General features: G+C 40.7%; 1 protein-coding gene across 2 annotated transcripts in view; it reads left to right on the top strand.

The window, feature by feature from the left end:
- The window catches only part of SCAPER (S-phase cyclin A associated protein in the ER), a 401,024-nt gene that overhangs the window by 302,637 nt on the left and 76,598 nt on the right, over window positions 1-21,789 (top strand). For both annotated transcript variants that reach the window (XM_069560135.1, XM_069560134.1), the window contains exon 26: window positions 16,353-16,585. In XM_069560135.1, the coding sequence (XP_069416236.1) occupies window positions 16,353-16,585 (233 nt within the window). The remainder of the gene's footprint in view (window positions 1-16,352; window positions 16,586-21,789) is intronic.

Raw genomic sequence — 21,789 nt, 5'->3', positions numbered from 1 at the left:
TACTGCATGGAATTCTAATTATTCTTTACTTACCTATGAACTTTTGAAAGCAAGACTGCTTTTATTTTCATCTATTGAGCTTATCACAGAGCTCTAGGATGTAGTATTGTGAAAATGTTTGATAAATGAACGAAAGAAAGTATCATAAGCTCATGTGCTTTAGAGAATTATAATGTCATTTCAAATATAGTTGAAATGTAAATGACAGACATTTCCTTTTTCACATGAATTTGTCTGCTTCATGATCTACATACAACTATTTCTGTAATCTAAGGGATTCCTCCAGAACTTAATCTCTTTCCTATAAAGTGGGTAACATGGCTCAGTGATTATCTGTAACATCTCTCTCCTCACATCTTTTATTTAAACATATCTAAAGAGAGAGTCGGACACGACTGAGGGACTGAACTGAGCTGAAAGAGATTAACCCAAAACTCAGCTACCATTTCTATATGTACAAAATGTAAAAAGACCTATGGGAAAATACTCTGTACATGTATTTCCCTAAAGTTCTACCTTTAAAACTTTCATTAAGAGCAGCTTTGCAGCTTTTGCAAAATATGAAACATTGTCTTTTGTGTAGCTACTACAATGGGAGACAGTGTTTAAATGATTCATTAACATTGGATGAAACCTGAATTTTCATTTATCTAATTGTGGTCACTTGTCAGAGTACTCTGAAAAGTGGTAATAAAAATTTCCTCACGCTTGTTTAGTGCTTTCTAATTTTCAAACGCTTTCACATGTCATCTTAATTAATCCTCACTACAGTATTATAAAGTAGTTTAAGGCCCAGGCTTAGCAATGAGACTGCTTGGATTGAAATCTTGGACTCTACCATAATACAATCTCTCTAAACCCTAGCTTTCTTGTCTGAAAACAGGAGTAGCAATGCTGCTCTGTGGGGATACCATCTGGGTTCAGTTCAGTTCAGTCACTCAGTTGTGTCCGACTCTTTGCGACTCCATGAACTGCAGCACACCAGGCCTCCCTGTCCATCACCCAATCTCGGAGCCTACCCAAACTCATGTCCATTGACTGTGTGCTGCCATCCAGCCATCTCATCCTCTGTCATCCCCTTCTCCTCCTGCCCTCAATCTTTCCCAGCATCAGGGTCTTTTCAAATAAGTCAGCTCTTCGCATCAGGTGGCCAAAGTATTGGAGTTTCAGCTTCAGCATCAATCCTTCCAATGAATATTCAGGACTGATTTCCTTTAGGATGGACTGGTTGGATCTCCTTGCACTCCAAGGGACTCTCAAGAGTTTTCTCCAACACCACAGTTCAAAAGCATCAATTCTCTGGCACGCGGCTTTCTTTATAGCCCAACTGTCACATCCATACATGACTACTGGAAAAACCATAGCCTTGACTAGATGGACCTTTGTTGGTAAAGTAATGTCTCTGGTTTTGAATATGCTACCTAGGTTGGTCATAACTTTCCTTCCAAGGACTAAGCGTCTCTTAATTTCATGGCTGCAGTTACCATCTGCAGTGATTTTGGAGCCCAAGAAAATAAAGTCTATCTCTATTTCCATTGTTTGCCCATCTGTTTGCCATGGAGTGATGGGACCGGATGCCATGATCTTAGTTTTCTGAATGTTGAGCTTTAAGCCAACTTTTTCACTCTCCTCTTTCACTTTCATCAAGAGGCTCTTTAGTTCTTCTTCACTTTCTGCCATAAGTAAAAGTGAAGTCGCTCAGTCATGTCCAATTCTTTGATCCCATCAACTGTAGCCTACCAGGCTCCTCTGTTCATGGGGTTTTCCAGGCAAGAATACTGAAGTGGGTTACCATTTCCTTCTCCAGGAGATCTTCCTGACCCAGGGATTGAACCCAGGTATCCTGCATTGTAGGCAGATACTTTACCGTCTGAGCCACCAGGGAAGTCTTCTGCCATAAGGGTGGTGTCAAGTCTGTATATTGTCACCCTGCTTATTTAATTTCTGTGCAGAGTACATCTGCATAGAATGTTATGCCCTTCTCCCATAAGGGTGGTGTCATCTGCATGTCTGAGGTTATTGATATTTCTCCCAGCAATCTTGATTTCAGCTTGTGCTTCCTCCAGCCCAGTGTTTCTCATGATTTACTCTGCTGCTGCTAAGTTGCTTCAGTTGTGTCCGACCCTGTGCAACCCCAGAGATGGCAGCCCACCAGGCTCCCCCGTCCCTGGGATTCTCCAGGCAAGAACACGAGTGGGTTGCCATTTCCTTCTCCAATGCATGAAAGTGCAAAGTGAAAGTGAAGTCGCTCAGTCATGTCCAACTCCTAGTGACCCCATGGACTGCAGCCTACTAGGCTCCTCCGTCCATGGGATTTTCCAGGCAAGAATACTGGCGTGGGGTGCCATTGCCTTCTCCAGATGTACTCTGCATAGAAGTTAAATAAGCAGGGTGACAATATACAGCCTTGACGTACTCCTTTTCCTATTTGGAACCAGTCTGTTGTTCCATGTCCAGTTCTAACTGTTGCTGCCTGACCTGCATACAGATTTCTCAAGAGGCAGGTCAAGTGGTCTGGTATTTCCATCTCTTTCAGAATTGTCCACAGTTTATTGTGATCCACACAGTCAAAGGCTTTGGCATAATCAATAAAGCAGAAATAGATGTTTTTCTGGAACTCTCTTGCTTTTTCCATGATCCAGCAGATGTTGACAATTTGATCTCTGGTTCCTCTGCCTTTTCTAAAACCAGCTTGAACATCAGGAAGTTCACGGATTGCTGAAGCCTGGCTTGGATAAGTGAGATGAGCTGAGTGAAGCCATTAGCACTGGTATCTCACATTGTTAAGTGCTCGCGTTAACTGCTATTATGCTCCCTACTGCCTCTTTCACTACTTCTGTTACCACTGTGAGAAAAATCCCTACATAGTGACAGTGGATATTATTCTCTGGAAGAATCAGAGGCCTTAAGAAGGGGTTAAGCACTCAGGCTGTGCCCTTCTACCATGGTGGTTTCAGAGAAGGCTGAGTGGAAAACTGGAATTTTAATAATCACCTAGCAGTAATTAGCCCCTCTCTTCCCACCAGGGAGCTTCCCAGGTGCCTCAGGTAAAGAATCCACCTGCCAAGCAGGAGATGTAGGTTCAGTCCCTGAGTCAAAAAGATCTCATGGAGAAGGAAATGGCAACACGCTCCAGGACTCTTGCCTGGGATGTCCTGTGGACAGAAAAGTGTTGTAGGCTACCATCCATGGGGTCACAAAGAGTTGGACGTGACTTAGAGACCACACAGCCTCCCACCAGGGTCAGTACAGACCATGCTGAGAGCTTGAATTTTCACCTCACCCAGAAATAGTGAGACTCTGTCTTTCTCTTTCTCACCAGAGTGGGATCAGAAAGGGCCAAATAGGATGCCAGGACTTACCACCTTCCTCTAGTAACAAATCCCACCACCCTTACACCTTCCAGTGGTAACCCTCCTGTGGAGGCCATATAGGGAGCAGTAACATCTGCCTCTCCCTCCCCAAACCACCAAGTCAGTGTGATATCAGTGGAGAGCTAAGTGAGAAGCCTGAACTCCTGTTCTCACCCAACAATCACAGGCCGTTGTTCTCCACCAGGGTGTCAGTGAAGGCCCACAGGGCACCTGCACTTCCGTCCCCACCTGACTGACAAGGTGGTACCCCCAACCCCACACCAACACAGTCTCAGAAAAGGCCTTTTAAAATGCACGATTTCAGTAAGATCCAGAGTCTTAGAATGTAATACCCAAGACATCAAAGATATAATTTAAAAAATCAGTCATCCAACCAAGAGCCTGAATGAGACATGATTTAGTGGCTGAGCAACAACAGTAGTTATAAAATGTTATCATTGGAGGAAACTGGGACATGTATATAGAACTACTCTATACTTTTATTTTCAGTTTCCAATTAATCTAATTATTTTATATTAAAGAGTTAAAAAAATAACAAATGCCAGTTCACCCAGTCGTATTTCTTTGAGCTTCATAGTCCAACATTCTTTCAACATCTTGCCTTGCTGCTCTGTGCTGCCTTACAAATCATCATAGGACCTAGTTAGATATGTAGGTATGTATAAGCCCAACATTCCGTTTATGATGCACATTTATTCTCCTCATTGTACCTCTTACTCTTCACTCCTGACACTTCCATCACAGCAGATGAAATACTCTTTTCTGTTCTGTTGACTTTTATTTAGGCTGTGTTGGTCTCTTGCCATTTACTAGGCTGTATTCCAGAAAGTCCTTTAAATGTCCACTAGAAATTAAATGACTTCACAATACTTAATTCTTATGATTTAGAAATCCCACTCCTGGGTATGTATCCAGATACTAAAATAAGTATCTCGAAGAGATATCTGCACGCTCGTGTTCACTGCAGCATCATTCGTAATAGCTAAATTGAAAAAAGTACCAAACTTAAGGGGACTGGCAGAAGTGGTGCAGAGGAGGAGTTTTACAGCTAAAAAGGCTTTATTTAAAAAAAAAAAAAGAAATATCTCAAATCAACAACATACTTTACAACTTGAAGAAATAGAAAAAAAAGAACAACAAACTAAACTCAAAGAAAATAATATAGCTTACAGAAGAAAAAAGCTAAATAAAGAATGGGAAGACAGCATAGACAATAATGAAGCAAAAAGTTGATTTTTTTCAAAAAGATTGACAGAGTTAATAAACCTGTAGTTATGTGGACTGTTTTTTTTAAGGAAAAGAAGTAGAAGACTGAAATTACTAAAATCAGAAGTGAGAGTGAGGCCATTACTACCAATTCTGTGGAAATGAAAAGGATTGTAAGAAAGTACAGTGAACAGTTGTACACCAAAAACTTGGATAACCTAGATGAAATGGATAAATTCCTAGAAGCACAAAATCTACCAAGACTAAATCATGGAGAAATAGAAAATCTGAATAACCTATAACTAAGGAGATGGAATCTGCAATTTAAACTCTTAAAGAAAAGCCATGCACCTGATGATTTCACTGGCAAATTCTAAAAAACATTTAAACAACTACTATCTGTACTTCTCAAACTTCAAAAAAGAGAAGGGAACATTTCCTAACTTACCCTATGAGGCCAGCATACCTTAATATGAAAGCCAGTCAGGACACTACAAAAGAAGAAAACTACAGACCAGTATCCCTTGTGAACATCGATGTAAAAATCCTCAAGAAAATACTACCAAACCAAATTCAGCAGCATATTAAGAGGATTATACACCACTACCAAGTGCCGTTTATCCCTGGAATTCAAGCTTGGTTCAACATACAGACACAAATCAGTGTATGACACCCCCTTGACAGAAGGAAGGAAGAAATACACATGATAATCTCAATTGCTACAGAAAAGCATTAGACCAAATATAGCACCATTTTGTGTCAAAAGAAAAACCGTTGTATAAACTAGAAAGAGAAGGAAAGTATCTTCATATATGAATATATATGAATAACTTTCATATATGAAAATCTATAGTGAACAATATACTCAGTGGTGAAAGACTAAAAACTTTTCCCCTAAGATCAAAAACAGGCAGTGTGCATACTCACTGCTTGGACTCCACAGAGTACTGAAGCTCTAGCCAGAGGAGTTAGGCAAGAAACAGAAATAAAAGTCATGCAAATTGAAAAGGAAGAAATGATCATTGTTTTTTTCCTGATATGATCTTATATGTAGAAAACCTTCAAGATTCCACACAAAAGGAAAAACTGTTAGAACTAGTAAATGAATTCAGCAAAGTAGCAGGATACAGAGTCAACAAGCAAATTTAACTACAAAACTACAGTAATCCAGTAGTGTGCATGTGTGTGCGTTCTCAGTCATGTCCAGCTCTTGGACCCCATGAATTGTATTTCACCAGGCACCTCTGTCCACGGGATTTTCTAGGCAAGAATACTGGAGTGGGTGGCCATTTTCTTCTCCAGGGGATCTTCCTGACTCAGGAATCAAACCCACATCTCCTGTGTCTCCTGCATTGGCAGGCGGATTCTAAGACAAAAATGAATCAAGGAACTAAATATAAAAGCTAAAATAATAAAACCTGTGGAAAAACATAGGGCAAGGGTTTCATGAGGTTGGATTTGGCAGTGATTTCTTGTATATGACACAAAAGGCACAGGTAACAAAAGAAAATAGACATATTGGACTGAATGATTTTTTTTTAATTTGTGCATCTATGAATATAATAAAAAGGCAGCCTTCAGACTAGGAGAAAATTATTTGCAAATCATTTATCAGATAGGGGATTAATATCTAGAATATATAGAGACTCCTGCAACTCAGTAACAACAGCAGCAAAATAAAGCCCAATTAAAATTTGTCGAAAAACTTGGACATTTCTCCAGAGAAGATATGTGAATGACCAATAAGTGCATGAAAAGATACTCAACATCATTAATCATTAGAGAAATGAAATACTATCTCATATTCATTCATAAAGATGGCCATTGGCAAAAAGATGTAAAAAACAAATGGTTTGGTGAAGATATGGAGAAATTGGAACCCTTGTGCACTGCTGATGGGAATGTAAAATGGTCACAACCATTGTAGAAAATGGTGTTTTCTTTAAAGTGTCTAAAGGAACTAATTCTTGAAAAAACTAAAAATAAAATTACCATATGGTCCAGTAATTTTGCTTCTGAGCATATACCAAAAAGACTTGCAATCAGAATCTTAAAAAGATATGCACATATTCATAGCCGCATTATTCATAGTAGATAAAATGTGGAAACAAACCCAAATGCCCATCAGTGAATGAGTGGATAAATAAAGTTGTGGTATATCCATACAGGGGAATGTTATTCAGCCTTCAAAAGTTTAGAAGGAAATTCTGCCATGCACTTCAGCATGCATGAACTCTGAGGATATTATGCTTAGTGAAAGAAGCCAGTCACTCAAAGACAAAATATTGTGTGATTCCACTTATATGAGGTGCTTAGCGTAGTCAAAATTATAAAGACAGAATCTTGAATGTTGGTTCCCAGAGGCCCTGGGAAGGAGAGAATGGAGAGTTATTGTTTCGTGGGTATAGAGTTTTACAAGATGAAAAGAATTAAGGGGATGGATGGTGGCGATAGTTGCACAGAAATGTGAATGTATTTATTACCACTGAACTGTGCACTTAAACATGGTGAAGAGGGTAAATATTGCATTGCATGTATTTTGCCACAACTTTTTTAAAAGACATAAAAATGGGTTAAAAAGAGTAGATGTCTCCTGGTAATTGTCTCATATACCTTAGAAGGTGATATAGCCCAGCCTCTGGAATCAGACTACCTGGATACAAATTCTAACTCCATAATTAGCTAACTTCTAATTTTGAACCAATTTCTTTGCTTCTCTAAAACTCAATTTTCTCACCTATAATATGGGGATAAACAATAGTACCATTTTCAAACAATTTTGTAGTTTTTAAAAAATACTTGTTAAGTACATATATGAGGAATTGAACATTAGTTACAAGGGGTAGAACAGTGTATGAAGCACATTTGTCCCAGTCTTCACAGAGCTTCTGTTTCACCAGGTATCAGAAGTAGGCATCATGTGATTAATTACGTGACTAGCGTTGTGACACAGGCTGAAAGAATGTGTACAGGGTACACTAGGAAAGCATAAATGGGAACTGACCAAGTTAGGAGGGTCAAGAAAGGCCTCCCAGAAGAAGTGACATTTATGTTAAAATCCTGAGGCTTTAGTTTTTGCCTGTTAGCTAGGCAGAAAGGGAGGTGAGAGGATAATCTAGGGAGAAAAAATAGCTCCTGAGAGAGCCCTAAGGTGGAAAAGAGCTTGTGGAATTCAGGGAACCAAAGAAAGGCCATTGAGGCTAGGTCCTCGTGAGCAAGAAGTGAAGGGAATCAATTTGGGCAAATGAGGTAGATTGGGGCCAAAGCTGGACTTTGTAGGTTCAGTTAAGTTTCTGACTTTAGTCATAAATGTACACTCTGGAAGGATGTCAGGTACAATCAGAAATGGATTTGGGGGAAATAAATATGAATGCAGAGAAACCAGTTAGATTATTAGAGTAGTCTGTAAGAAAGATTATGGTGACTTGGACTAGTATAAGTATGGCCATCAAAATGAAGTCAAGAAACATTCAGGATGTAGAATTGGGGTATGTCTATCCGCTCAGTTACTTCAGTCATGTCTGACTCTTTGCGACACACTGGACTATGTAGCCCGCCAGGCACCTCTGTGCATGGGATTCTCCAGGCAAGAATACTGGAATGTGTTGCCATGCCCTCCTCCAGGGGATCTTCCTGACCCAGGGATCAAACCTGCGTCTCTTGCATCTTCTGCATCACAGGCAGATTCTTTACCGCTGAGCCACTGGGGAAGCCCTTAAAATTCGTAGGTTTGGGTAATGGATATGTAGATTAAGGGGGACTTCAGGTGGCGCTAGTGATAAAGAACCTTCCTACCAATTTAGGAGACATAAAAGTTGCAGGTTCGATCCCTGGGTTGGGAAGATCCCCTGGAGGAAGGCATGGAAACCCACTATTCGTACTCCAGATAGATGGCTTTATTTGAATAATTTCATGATCATAAATTAGACCTACAGAACCATAGACTCTGAGAATAAAAAGAGGCCTTAGAGATTAACCACTCCATCCTCCTACTAGGAACGATTCAGTGATGTTGGGATAAATCACCATACATGAAATCAGGCGTTCTGAATTTGAGAAGCTGTGTTATCATTTACTGACTTCACAAGCTTGTTCAAGTTGTTTTACCTTTCTGAGCCTCTGTTTTCTCATTTGCACAATAAGGATAATAACAGATATATTTGAGGGTTGCTGTAAACATTTAATGAATTAAAGTACCTCTCATCATCTTACTTCCAACAGACTCAGCAAATTTTAAAGTCGAATGCCCTTAATTTATGCAGAAAGATTGGAGACACACAGGTCATGTTGGTAACAATGGCTAAGGTAGAATGAGACCCTAGCCTCCTAGCTCTCAACACAGTAATCTCAACACATCAGTACTGCTTTGTAAATGCTTCTAGAACCTACTCATTCTTTCATTCCACAAACATCTAAAAGCACCAGGTAGATAGTAGGCACCTTAATTGCAGAGACAAATAGCTTACAGTCCAATAGAAAAGACAGATTGTTACTGTTGTTAGTTACTAAGTCGTGTCTGACTCTTTGCAACCCATGGACTGTAGCCCACCAGGCTTCTCTGTCCATGGGATTTCCCAGGCAAAAATACTGGAGTGGGTGGCCATTTTCTTCTCTAGGGGATTGAACCCAGGTCTCCTGCGTTAGCAGGTGAATTCTTCAGCACTCAGTCACTAGGAAAGCCCAGAAAAGATAGCTAAGAGACATTTAAAATGCACTGCTGTTAGTGCTACAATGAAGCAGAATGTGCAGGGGGTATTTGGAGACTGCAGTGAAGCACATGACTTATGTTGGCAGGTGGGGGAAATAGAAGACATACCCCACAGAGTGCAGCAACTGAAGCAGGAGTAAGAGGTGAAGAAGCAGAAGACTGCATGGAGAAGGGGGTAATGGGCAAATTCCTTTCTGCCTCCTACTCGCTTTACAGATTCATCCAGGGTGACTGCATACTGTACATTTTTGATTTTTAAGTGCTGGCTTTATTTTTAACTTGTGAATGAGTCACAATAATATCTTTCTAATTGAAAATCAGTGTCTAAGTGCGTTCAAGATATTTTTCTACATAGCCAGCGGGCTTCCCAAGTGACTCAGTGGGTAAAGAGTCTGCCTGCCAGTGCAGGAGATGCAGGTTCAATCCCTGGATAGAGAAGACCCCCTGGAGAAGGAAATGGCAACCCATTCCCGTATTCTTGCCTGGGAAATCCCATAGACAGAGGAGCCTGGGGGGCTATAGTCCATGGGGTCACAGTCAGACATAGCTTAGCGACCAAGCACCCATACACATAACCATATTGTTTTAGGCGCCAGGAACAGAAAGAAAGTGAAGTCGCTCAGTCGCATCCGACTCTTTGCGACCCCATGGACTGTAGCCTGTCGGGCTCTTCCATCAGTGGAATTTTTCAGGCAAGATTACTGGAGTGGGTTACCATGCCCTCCTCCAGGGGATCTTCCTGACCCAGGGATCTAACCTGGGTCTCCCGCATTGCAGGCAGACGCTTTACCATCTGAGCCACCAGGGAAGCCCAGGAAGTTGTTTTAGGTGCCAGGAACAGAGCAGCGAACAAAACAAAACCTCGCCCTCATGGAGTTTATATTCTAGCTTTGAGGGAAAGGAAATACCAACACATAATAGTTTAGAAGGTGACCATTGCAGTGGGAGAAAAATAAAGCTTGAGGAAACAGGAAAGGGAATTGGGTTTGCGGGAGAAGGCTGTGACTTTTAAAGAGGTGGTCTGGGAAGGCTTATGGATAAGGTGGTGTTTTTTAATAGAGAACTAGCAGAAGAGGGGGAGTGAGTCTGGGATACCTGGGAGGATACCTGGGAGGAGAGTATTCAGGCAGAAGAGATAATAGAGCAAGAGCCAGCAGAGTGAAGCACATGAATTTAGAAAGGTTACTGAAGAAGTATGTCAGGGAGGGGCTCTTTGGCCATGATGCATTTTTGGACTTTAACTTTGCAGAAGATAAGAAGCCAGGGATTCTTTTGAGCAGAAGAATGATATGATTCAACATTAATAAAAAAGAAATTTCCAACCATCAAGACCACTAAGGCATGTACTATAGAGTTTGCTAAAATTATTTTATGTAGGATTTTGACTGCATAAAATATACAAACAGTCTGAAAGGCATAAATGTATTAAAAATACAAATGTATTTGGGATAAAATACAAAATCCTCTAATACTGTCTTAATATTGTTTATGGAATTTTAAAAAGATAACGTTGAAAAACTCTTAGCCATTCCTATGTAATTTCTTTTCATGCGTTCAAGCCAAGTAAATCATCAGGGTAAATATCTTTCATGACTTCTATTTTTATAACATAGCATGTCATAATGTAACATGAGCATAGATGTTTTACAAAATATCAGTGGTGCAAAGACTGTTGTGTGTCTGAAGACAGTTTAGCTAAGGAAGTAAAATGGTGCCAACAATGTAGAAACCTGTGTCTGATGCTGGAGTCCTTCCACACTTTTTTCCTTTTTTGTTTTTTTTTTTCCTTATACTCTGGCACTGACTTGGTAGGAGCTTTCTAAACAATCTCCTGTTGGTTCTTAGTGAGTTTAATTCATATTCCAACCATTGTGAATACACTGTACAACTTAAAAATACTTAAACCCAACTTCACAATACTGAAAATTAGTTGGATAGTATTACCACTGATTACCAAGTTAATTTTGTCTCTCATGGAATCATATTACAGAGGGATAGATTTATACTACTAATAAAAGCATCTTTCTGGGTTGCAAAAAAGAGTGTAGGAAGTTTTTGAAACATCGTAGGAGGTATTGGGGGGAAAAAAGAATATGAGCTCTTCTTTTAAAAGTGATAGTGACTTTTAATTTAATTTTGCTAAAACACTTTGCTTCAGGGCTTGGCCCTATAGATATTGGGTTTCTCCTTGGAATAGGTTTAGAGAACAGTACTTATTCCAGCCCTGATGGTTTCTTTCTTTTCAGGAAAGTCTCTTTCTCCCCTGGACCATGATTTCCTCAACTATAAAATGAAACAATCTGATTCTAAGTTTCTTTCTAAATCTAAAACTATATGAAATATCTGCAGATTTTGAGAGGGCCAAATGTTTTTTGAGAGGAAGGAGAAATTTAGTAAGCATATGTACATGAAATTAACTTATGGTTTGCTGCTACTGTGAGAGTAAGATAATGACCTAAAGAAATATACTAGAGGAAGAGAAACTGTGGCTTTTTAGATTTCTGCCTCAGAAGTGACAAATTGAGAGGAACCAAAAGCTACATAGCTCTGATTTTTCCCAGGCCAAGCCTGGCACATTCCGGCAGGTGGTAAAGTCACACGCAGGGCTGCATGCTGGGAAGGTAACCTTCCCCTGCCCTCCACAGACCACCCACCCCAGGATGGAATGTTTTCCAGACTCAGGTAAACCAGGTGTGCAATAGACAGTGTGCAGGGGGAGGGGAGAATGTTGCTAAAACACCTTTCGAAAAGGACAGGCCCCTGAACTTGCAGGGTGCCCTTGGCCCAGCAGCGGTATTAGAAGGAAGTTCAAACTCAAGTGTTAGTGTATAAGCATATATCAGAACTCTAGATATGCATTTCATCTAGTAAGTGTCCCAGAAGAGCAGGCCGCTAATGAGTTACTTTACCTCCAGCAAGTAACAGTGATACCCAGCTAGACAAAAGACAGCAGTACAGAGTACTGCTCTGAATAGAATATCCTTTACAGTGTAGATACCTTCTCCTTAAAGTTTCTCTTTATCAAGTCTCATTCTTGAAGACTAGAAAGAACCTTTTGTCTAACTAAAGATAAGCACTTTCATACCTTAATTCAGGCAGTTTTGAAATTCTTTCTTAGATGAAACATCAGTTTCCTATGAAAGCATTGCAGTAAAATGATTCTAAACCAGCAGAAGAAGAATCTATATAGAAGGATGGAGAAAGCTTCTGTGGTTTTGAGTAAGGTGATGTCCTGATGAGACAGAGTCTTCACCAAAGGTTACAAACGAAAGAAAACTATTCTCAACAGTGAAAGGATCAATGTTAAATGAAGAAATTAGGGAAAAACAGATGTGGGGGGAAATCTGATGAGGTGAGGGGCTTAGACTGTTGGAAAATAAGAAATCAGGATGAGAAAAATAAAACTGTTCAGTACAGTGAGGGCCTTTGGACTCAGGTCCCTGGTCCCAGGGTTCACCATGACAAGCCTAACAAGGGAGGCTTGGCTCCTAAGGAGGAGGAGAGCTCCTTGGCTCCTGCAGACCACAAGGGTTCTTCGTATAACTGGCAAATTGTTAGAGATGTTTTTTCATTTCTGTTTACTTTATAAGAAACTGGTAAAATGGTGCTTCTAAAATTAAGCAGAAATCCTCAATGAAAGACAAAAATCAAAAGTTGTCAGCTGTGGACAAAGAATATAAAAATAGTGCAAACATAAATCTGATTTACTTGACTTTGATTGAGCTTATTTTAGGGGACGGATGAAGAAGTGACATTTGGTCCCTGCACCACATTTATGGTTTCTGAATAAGAGGCTTAGTATATTTCACTCATAATTATTACAACAATCTTTAAATAAAGTATTTTCATGCTCTTTGGTCACGAGTAAAGTTCTTATTAATTAAGAACTTTTAATGGAAAAGACATCAGAAAGGCCGTGTTTGACCTATGATCAGTTTTCACCTCCTTCCACTAGAGACAGTTTCTCCAGAATTCCCAGAAAAAGAGATGGCCAGTGGGAAGTTGGTGTGGGGTGAGAGAAAGCACATGGCTTTAGAGTCTAACAAACTCAGGTTTCAATCCCAGCTCTTTAACTATAGCTGTGAAACTTGGATGTGTTGACTGCTGTCTCTGACCTTTGAGATGTTAATCTACAAAAATTAAATGTGATGGTATAAGTGAAGTGAAAGTGAAATGAAGTCACTCAGTCGTGTCCGACTCTTTGCTGCGACCCCATGGACTGTAGCCTACCAGGCTCCTCCATCCGTGGGATTTTACAGGCAAGAATACTGGAGTGGGTTGCCATTTCCTTCTCCAAATGGTATGGTATAAGGAAAATGCTTAAGTGCTTGGCATAGAAGAAAACCCTAAGAAATGTTAGTTTTCATCATTTTTTCTCTGCACCGCCCCCCCCCCCCCGCCGCCAAATAAGTTGTGGCTCATAATTTAGCCTTTTTTTTTTAATACCTCAAGGTTGTCATTTTGAGCATAAACAGGTATACTGTTTTTAGTAAATAATAATTTCAGTGCAAAAAAAAAAAATGAGTCCAATAAAGGCAATGAGTCTCAGATTGCAGAGCCTTTAGTATTCTTATATCTGTTTTTTTCCTTGAGCTTCAAGAATAGTATCTTGTTTTGCTTCCCTGATAGCTTAGTTGGTGAAGAATCCACCTGCAATGCAGGAGTCCCTGGTTTGATTCCTGGGTCAGGAAGATCCGCTGGAGAAGGGATAAGCTACCCATATCCAGTATTCTTGGGCTTCCCTTGTGGCTCAGCTGGTGAAGAATCCACCTGCAATGCAGGAGAGCTGGGTTCTATCCCTGGGTTGGGCAGATCTCCTGGAGAAGGGAAAGGCCACCCACTCTAGTCTTTTGGCATGGAGAATTTCATGGACTGTGTAGTCCAAGGAATTACAAAGAGTCAGACATGACTGAGTGACTTTCACTTTTACTTTGCTACCTCTAAAATGGCCACCACTTCTTCATATTGTTCTTTCTGTTCTACTATAAACCAGTAAGCCACAGCTTGCTACACTTACTTGTAAAATCAGAGTCTACAGGGTCTAAATGACCTTACAGTAAACAGAGAATCTCTGTGTCTTTGACCATGGACATACTGGATATTCAAATGTTAGATGAGCAGGTGATTAAGTAAATGACATTAATTTTGGTATCTCAGAAGTCTTTAATATCTTCATGATTCTCAACTACATTTTTGAAAGATCTGATTACTGGGTTAAAATGCTTCTAGAAAAGGGAAAGGTTGCTAAGAGCACGTGTATAGTGTTTTATTTGAAATATTTAGTATCAGTACAAGGTTTTTGAAATGAAAGGAATATGAAAATTTGTGATGTATGAAGAACCCTGACATTACCCAGAAATGTGTTTCTCATATTCTTTCTGAAGTTTGTAAAAGAAAAGAAAAGTTGTGCCTTTATGGTGATTTGCTGAGTTGTAAATGTGAAGTGTTTACCTAAAGTCATGTGACCTGCTAGAGGAGGAACTGGAACTTGAACACAAAGCCATCTGATTCCACGTTTAAACTTTCTTCCTCCCTAACTCTGGCCTGTTGTCTCTGCCCCTTTCTTGGTAGCAAGGTCTTCAGGAGCCTCTGCTCCTGGGAAGAGTGAACCCTTCAGTAGCCAATATCACATGCCAAAGCACAGAGTTCCCAGCCTGGTGATTACATATCTAGCCACTAAGCTTCCAGTCATCCTTCTCTGTGAGAGCTGCTGTTCATACCCAGTTGTATTTACTCCTGGTAGTAGTAGGAATCATAGTAAGAGTAGCAGTTGCTACTTCTCTTTGGATGTAGCAGATGACACTTCTGTGGGACTTACCTATGAGCCAGACACTGTGCTAAGGCTTTACATATGTTGATTCACTGGATACTGTAATTATCTTCATGTAACAGTTGAGGAAACTGAGACACAGAAAGGTTAAGGAACATGTCTAAGATCATATAGCTGGGGCTGGAACCCAAGCCCACGTTCTGACTCCTTGTCCAACTTTTAACAGCCATAGTACTTCCTGTAAACTATAAGTAAACAGCTCAATATGACTCTGTGTATTAGGGGAAATTCTGGAGAAATACTATTATATTTTACCATTTTGTAATAAATGCAAAATTTTTCCTCATAGAGGAATTTAGATTAGATGTTTTAAAAATCTACTTTGACAAGAAACAGAGCTATTGTGGGAAGGGGGACACCTTCCAGGGCCCAAGGGTGGGCTCTTGTCTAACACTCAGAAATGAACTGTCTGAGGAGACATGTGCTGACAAAATAAGAGACTTTATTGGGAAGGGAGACCCAAGGAGAGCAGGAGGGTAAGGGAACCCAGGGGGACTGCTCTGCCACGTGGCTCGCAGTCTCGGGTTTTGTGGTGGTGGGATTAGTCTCTGGGTTGTCTTTGGCCAGTCATTCTGACTCAGAGTCCCTCCTAATGACACACGCATTGCTCGGCCAAGATGGATGCCAGCAAGAAGGATTCTGGGAGGCGGTTGGACACGTGGTGTCTCTTTTTGACCTTTCCTGAGCTCTTCTGGCTAGTGCTGGCTTATTAGTTCCGTGCTCCTTACCGGGACCTCCTGTTGTAAAATAACTCACACACATGGTTACAGTGGTGCCTGACCAAGATGGATGGTTTCAGTCAGGGTGTGCTTCCCATGACAGTGCTACCAATTAACTAGTTGGCTTATTTTCTGAGTTTACAGAAATTTTTAATACTTTATTCAGTTGAATAAGTAATATTTATTGAGTGCTTATTATATGCTTAGGATGAGATAAGCATTTTATGTTATTAGCTCATTTAGTCCTCACAAGAACCCTCTGTTATCGGTAATGTCATTATCCCTGTTTTATGAGAAAATTGAAAATTGGAAGTAGCGACCTGCCCAAGGACACCTAGCTACTAGGGGCAAAATTGAGATTTGAACTGACAGTCTGACTTTAGAACCAGTACTCAAGCATTCAAATAGCACTTCTAGAATTTCAAAATTATTTATGATTCCAGAAATTTTCCATATCATCTCTGTTCATTTTTGGTGGTTTTATTGAAATACAATACTGTATTTTTTCCATCTAGGTTTATGTTCCAGATGAAAATACTGCTATTTTGGGAAGAAATACAAATAAGCAAGTTTTCGAAGGCTTGACAACTGGACTTCTCAAAGTCAGTGCTGCGGTTTTTGGCTGCCTGATTGCCAATCGACCAGATGGAAACAGCCAGCCAACTACACCAAAAATACCAACACAGGAAATGAAAAGCAAACCCTCACAAGGTGATGCTTTTAACAGCCGAGTTCAGGACCTCATCAGGTACGTTTCTAGATTTCTTAAAACTTGTTTGTTTAAAAAAATCATTTTAAAATTATTTTAAGTCTCAGGGCCCATGTGATGGCAATTGTTTTCACACCATCCAAAAATTCCTGATAGAAAATATACCACCTTTTGTAGAGAGAAGAAAAGTCCTATTAAGGAAAAGCAGTATAGTTAAAGCTCATCTGTCATTCTTGGTATTTAATATTCAGTATTAGAATTAGAATTTAACTGTTTTTGCTGTCAACTCTTTCCAACTCAAAGAATTTCTAAGAATTCCCCTATCTCAGGTCATCTCTCATAAATTTTTTCGGATTTTAAGTACTCAGAATAGCTATCATTAATTGTCACACCCATTATTAGTAACGTATTATGCTGTTGTTTAGTTGCTAAGTTGTGTCTGACTCTGCAACCCCATGGACTGCAGTATGGCAGGCTTCATTGTCCTTCACTGTATCCCGGAGTTTGCTCAAACTTGTGCATTGAGTTGGTAACCTCATTTTATCAGAACTCTCCACTCTGACAAAGAACTCTTGACTCCCGGTGTGGAAAGGAAGAATCTTTTAGGGGCTTCCCAGGTGGCACTAGTAGTAAAGAACCAGCCTGCCACTCCTGGGGATGCCAGAGACAAGGGTTAAGTCGCTGAGTTGGGAAGATTTCCTGGAGGAGGGCATGGCAACCCACTCCAGTATTCTTGCCTGGAGAATCCCACAGACAAAGGAGCCTGGCGGACTACAGTCCGTAGAGTCGCAAAAAGTCTGACACAACTGAAGTGACTTAGCACTCACACAGAAAGTGTAGAAACTCTAGAGGACAATGATATCCTCTGGATCCTCTGTAGTTGTGCCCCAGGTGATGCTATTGGTAAAGAACCTGCCTGCAGTGCAGGAGACATAATGAGATGTGAGTTTCATCCCTGGTTCTTGAAGATCCCCTGGAGAAGGACTTGGCAACACACTCCATTATTCTTGCCTGGAGAATCCCATGGACAGAGGAGCCTGGTGGGCTACAGTCCAAAGGATCGCAAAGAACTGGACACGACTGAAGCGACTTAGCTTGCACACACTCCACTATGACCTGTCCGTCTTTGGTGCCCCTGCGATGCATGGCTTATAGCTTTGTTGAGTTATGCAAGGCTGTGATCCATGAAGGAGAGTAAGGTATTGTAGTAGAGGCGTTGCAGCCCTGTAAGTGTAGGATTTCTAATTCAGACTTTGTTCAGTTCAGTTCAGTCGCTCAGTTGTGTCCAGCTCCTTGCATCCCCATGGACTGCAGCATGCCAGGCCTCCCTGTCCATCACCAACTCCCGGAGTTTCCTCAAACTCATGTCCATTGAGTCAGTGATGCCATCCAACCATCTTATCCTCTGTCATCCCGTTCTCCTCCCACCTTCAATCTTTCCCAGCATCAGGGTCTTAGCAAATGAGTCATTTCTTTGCATCAGGTGGCCAAAGTACTGGAGTTTCAGCTTCAGCATCAGTCCTTCCAATGAATACTCAAGACTGATTTCCTTTAGGATGGACTGGTTGGACCTCCTTGCAGTCCAAGGGACTCTCAAGAGTCTTCTCCAACGCCACAGTTCAAAAGCATCAATTCTGGAAAAACCATAGCCTTGATTAGACGGACTTTTGTTGGCAAAGTAATGTCTCTGCTTTTGAATATGCTATCTAGGTTGGTCATAACTTTTCTTCCAAGGAGTATCTTTTAATTTCATGGCAGCAGTCACCATCTGCAGTGATTTTGGAGTCCCCCCAAAATAAAGTTTGTCAGTTTCCATTGTTTTCCCATCTATTTGCCATGAAGCGATGGGACCAGATGCCATGATCTTCGTTTTATGAATGTTGAACCTTAAGCCAACTTTTTCACTCTCCTCTTTCACATTCATCAAGAGGCTCTTTAGTTTCTCTTCTCTTTCTACCATAAGGGTGGTGTCATCTGCATATCTGAGGTTATTGATATTTCTCCTGGAAATATCAACTGGAATCTTGATTCCAGTTTGTGCTTCATCCAACCCAGTGTTTCTCATGATGTGCTCTGCATATACGTTAAAAAAGCAGGATGACAATATACAGCCTTGACGTACTCCTTTTTCTGTTTGGAACCACTCTGTTATTCAAACTTTGTAGGTAAGGAAATTGCTCAGTGGGGTTAAAGGTTATGTAATGAATAAGTTTAAAATTTAAGTAGGAGAATTGAGACTGGAACTCAGGTCTATCTGGACTTCCAACAGCTGTATATTTTTCACTACACAAATGTGGCAATTTCTAACACCTGTTCACGGTCAACCCTGCTTCCTTCCACGGTCACCTTTTCTCCGGGGAAATTTATTCCTACTCTGACATTTAAATTCTTTTTCCCTGGTGAATCTGGAATCAGATAGGACATTTAATTTCCCAAGATTCCATCTGGTGTTAATCAATTACCTGTCCCACCTAGCAGAAACTCCTCTGTGATCTGCACTGATCTCTGACTCCCAAAACCCATGCAATTTGTTACTTTTTGAAGCTTATAGTAGGTTAATAGGAGAAAGAGAATGCCCTCTTCTGCATTCACTTCTTTCTCAGTTCATAAATTTCATCTGGTCTCTTGTAGTGCTTTCTTGGAAACAGTTGTTTCATTCAGGATCTTTCTTACCCTTGATTACTTTGTTAACTTGTCCCTTGCAGCCGCCTGCCCTCTCTCCCCAAGCATATTTATTGCTCGAGAGTACTAGGCAGGCCCTTTGGGTGCACAAACCATTTATCATGCAGCACTTGACTTTGACCCTCCCTGGCCTTTCTCTCTGTTGCTTGATCTCATTCAATTTCCCCATGTCCTTTTGGTCTGTAGAACCTGGCCCTCCCTGCTGATAAATGCCCAGCATCCTCCCTTGGGCTACTGTGTGATGCAGCGGCCCTGCATTCTTGTCATCCAGACAACTCAGCTACATGCCTCAGCTACAGTGAGGCAGAAGGCCCAGCCAGGTGCTTTAGTGCGATTCCAGTGGGCCTTCCAGGAGAAAGTACCTACATTTTTACACTTATTATTATAGTTACCAGATCCTTCATTAAGAAAACAGGTTATTGGGGGGAAAAAGATAACAGTGATGATCTGCCAAACCAAATAATTGATGTAACTTAAAAAGGATGATAGGCAATTACAGTGCTTCAGAGCAGAACGATGTCACTCTTTATCTGGCTTGAACCACTTTTGGTAAATAGTGTTTTCTTGTAGATAATGCATTGTTAGCTGGCTTGATGATCCCTATGTGTAGGACCACAAACTTTATCTCAGATCTTCCTAGTGAAGCAAACAGAATATGTGTAAATAGTTTCATGCTTTCTTTCTCACCTTCTCGAATATGAACTGACAGGAAATCTCAGTCCACTCCCTGCTACAACCTGGGCCTTTTTTGTCAGTTTATAAATCTCTAGCATTGTAAAGTTGTGAGGGAAGGGTTCCACCACAGTTTTTGGCACTGTTCTCTTGCCTGTACCACTAAGGTAGAGCTGGAAAAAGGTACATTACTCTGACGTATGTCTCTTTTCTCTCCTTATCTGGCATGGAAGAGGCAAGGGGGTGTCTATCCGAGATGAGGTAATAACAGTATTTATTCTCCTTATTTTAGATGATTCAGTCCAGTTCCTAGCCCTAAGGGATCCTCAGAAATATCTATCACCTCAAAATATTGCCACTTGTACTCGCTTTATGCCAGATACTTTACAAGGTCCTGGGATACAAAAACAAATTAAAAAAAAAAAAACTTTAACAGAATATCCAGATAATAGCTTTTGGCTGTAAAACATTTGAATTTTTTTGTAAGATGCAAATGTTGGTAATTTCATGTGTTTAGCATAGTTCTAGGAAAGCAGTATTATGTATAGGATAGAAGCAGATTGCAATGTGAAAAAACACTGGTTTGAAATTTGCCCAGGAAATGCATCAGTCCTGAAGCTCTGCAGTTTGGTTTTTTTCCTGACTTTATTGAGATATAGGTGGACATATATAGCACTGTGTAAGTTTAAGATGTACAACGTGATGATTTGTTACACGTATATGTAGGGCAAAATGATAACCACAGTAACTGTTAGTTAACACCTCCATCATCTTACATAATTACCTTTTGCGTGTATGTGTGTGTATTGAAACATTTAAGAGCTACTGTTTAGCAGCTTTCAAGTATGTAGTACAGTGCTGTAGCTTGTAGTCCCTATGCTGTATGTTACAGTCCTAGAACCTACTCATCTTATAAATGTCAGTTTGTACCCTTTAACCAACATCTCCCCATTTCCCCTACCCACCCCCAGCATTGGGCAGCAAGCATTCTACTATTTCTGAGAATTCAACTCTTTCAGATTCCACACAGTATTTGCCCTTTAACTGTCTAACTTATTTCACTTAGCATAATGCCTTCAAGGGCAACCCATATTGTTACAAATTGCATGATTTCCTTATTTTTTATGGCTGAATAATATTTCATTTTATACACACACACACACACACACCACTTTGCAGGTGTGCTCAGCTGTGTGCAACTCTGTGGAATTTTCCAGGCAAAATTCCTGGAATCGGTTGCCATTTCTTCCTCCACCCGGGGATCAAACCAATGTCTCTTGCATCTCCTGCATTGGTAGGCGGATTCCTTACCACTGAGCCATCTGAGTGTGTGTACTTAGTCGCTCAGTTGTGTCCCGCTGTTTGCGACCTTGTGGACTCTAGCCTGCCAGGCTCCTTTGTCCATGCAGATTCTCCAGGCAAGAATACTGGAGTAGGTTGCCATGCCCTCCTCCAGGGAATCTTCCCAACCCAGGGAGCGAACCCAGGTCACCCACATTGCAGGCAGATTCTTTACCATCTAAGCCAACAGGGAGGGCCATGAGTGGTGGAGTGGGTAGCCTCCAGGGTATCTTCCTGCATTGCAGGTGCATTCTTTACCAGCTGAGCCACAGCTTTACCACTTTTCTTTATCCATTCATCTGAGGATGGACACTTAGCTTTTCTGGATAATGCTGCAGTGAACATGAGAGTGCAAGTATCTCTTTAAGATAGTGATTGATTTCCTTCACAATAATACCCGGAAGTGGAATTGATAGATCATATGGTGTTTCTGTTTGTAATCTCTTGAGGAATGCCGCACTGTTTTTCATAGTGACTATACAAATACACTTTCCCACCAGCAGTGTACAAGGTTTCACTTTTCTCTCTACATCCTGCCAGTATTATTT

Source organism: Ovis canadensis, chromosome 18 (genome assembly GCF_042477335.2).
Source record: "Ovis canadensis isolate MfBH-ARS-UI-01 breed Bighorn chromosome 18, ARS-UI_OviCan_v2, whole genome shotgun sequence".
In the NCBI taxonomy this organism is placed as follows: domain Eukaryota; kingdom Metazoa; phylum Chordata; class Mammalia; order Artiodactyla; family Bovidae; genus Ovis; species Ovis canadensis.
The sequence above is the reverse complement of the archived record's forward strand: the minus strand, read 5'-3'. Positions and strand labels throughout refer to the sequence as shown.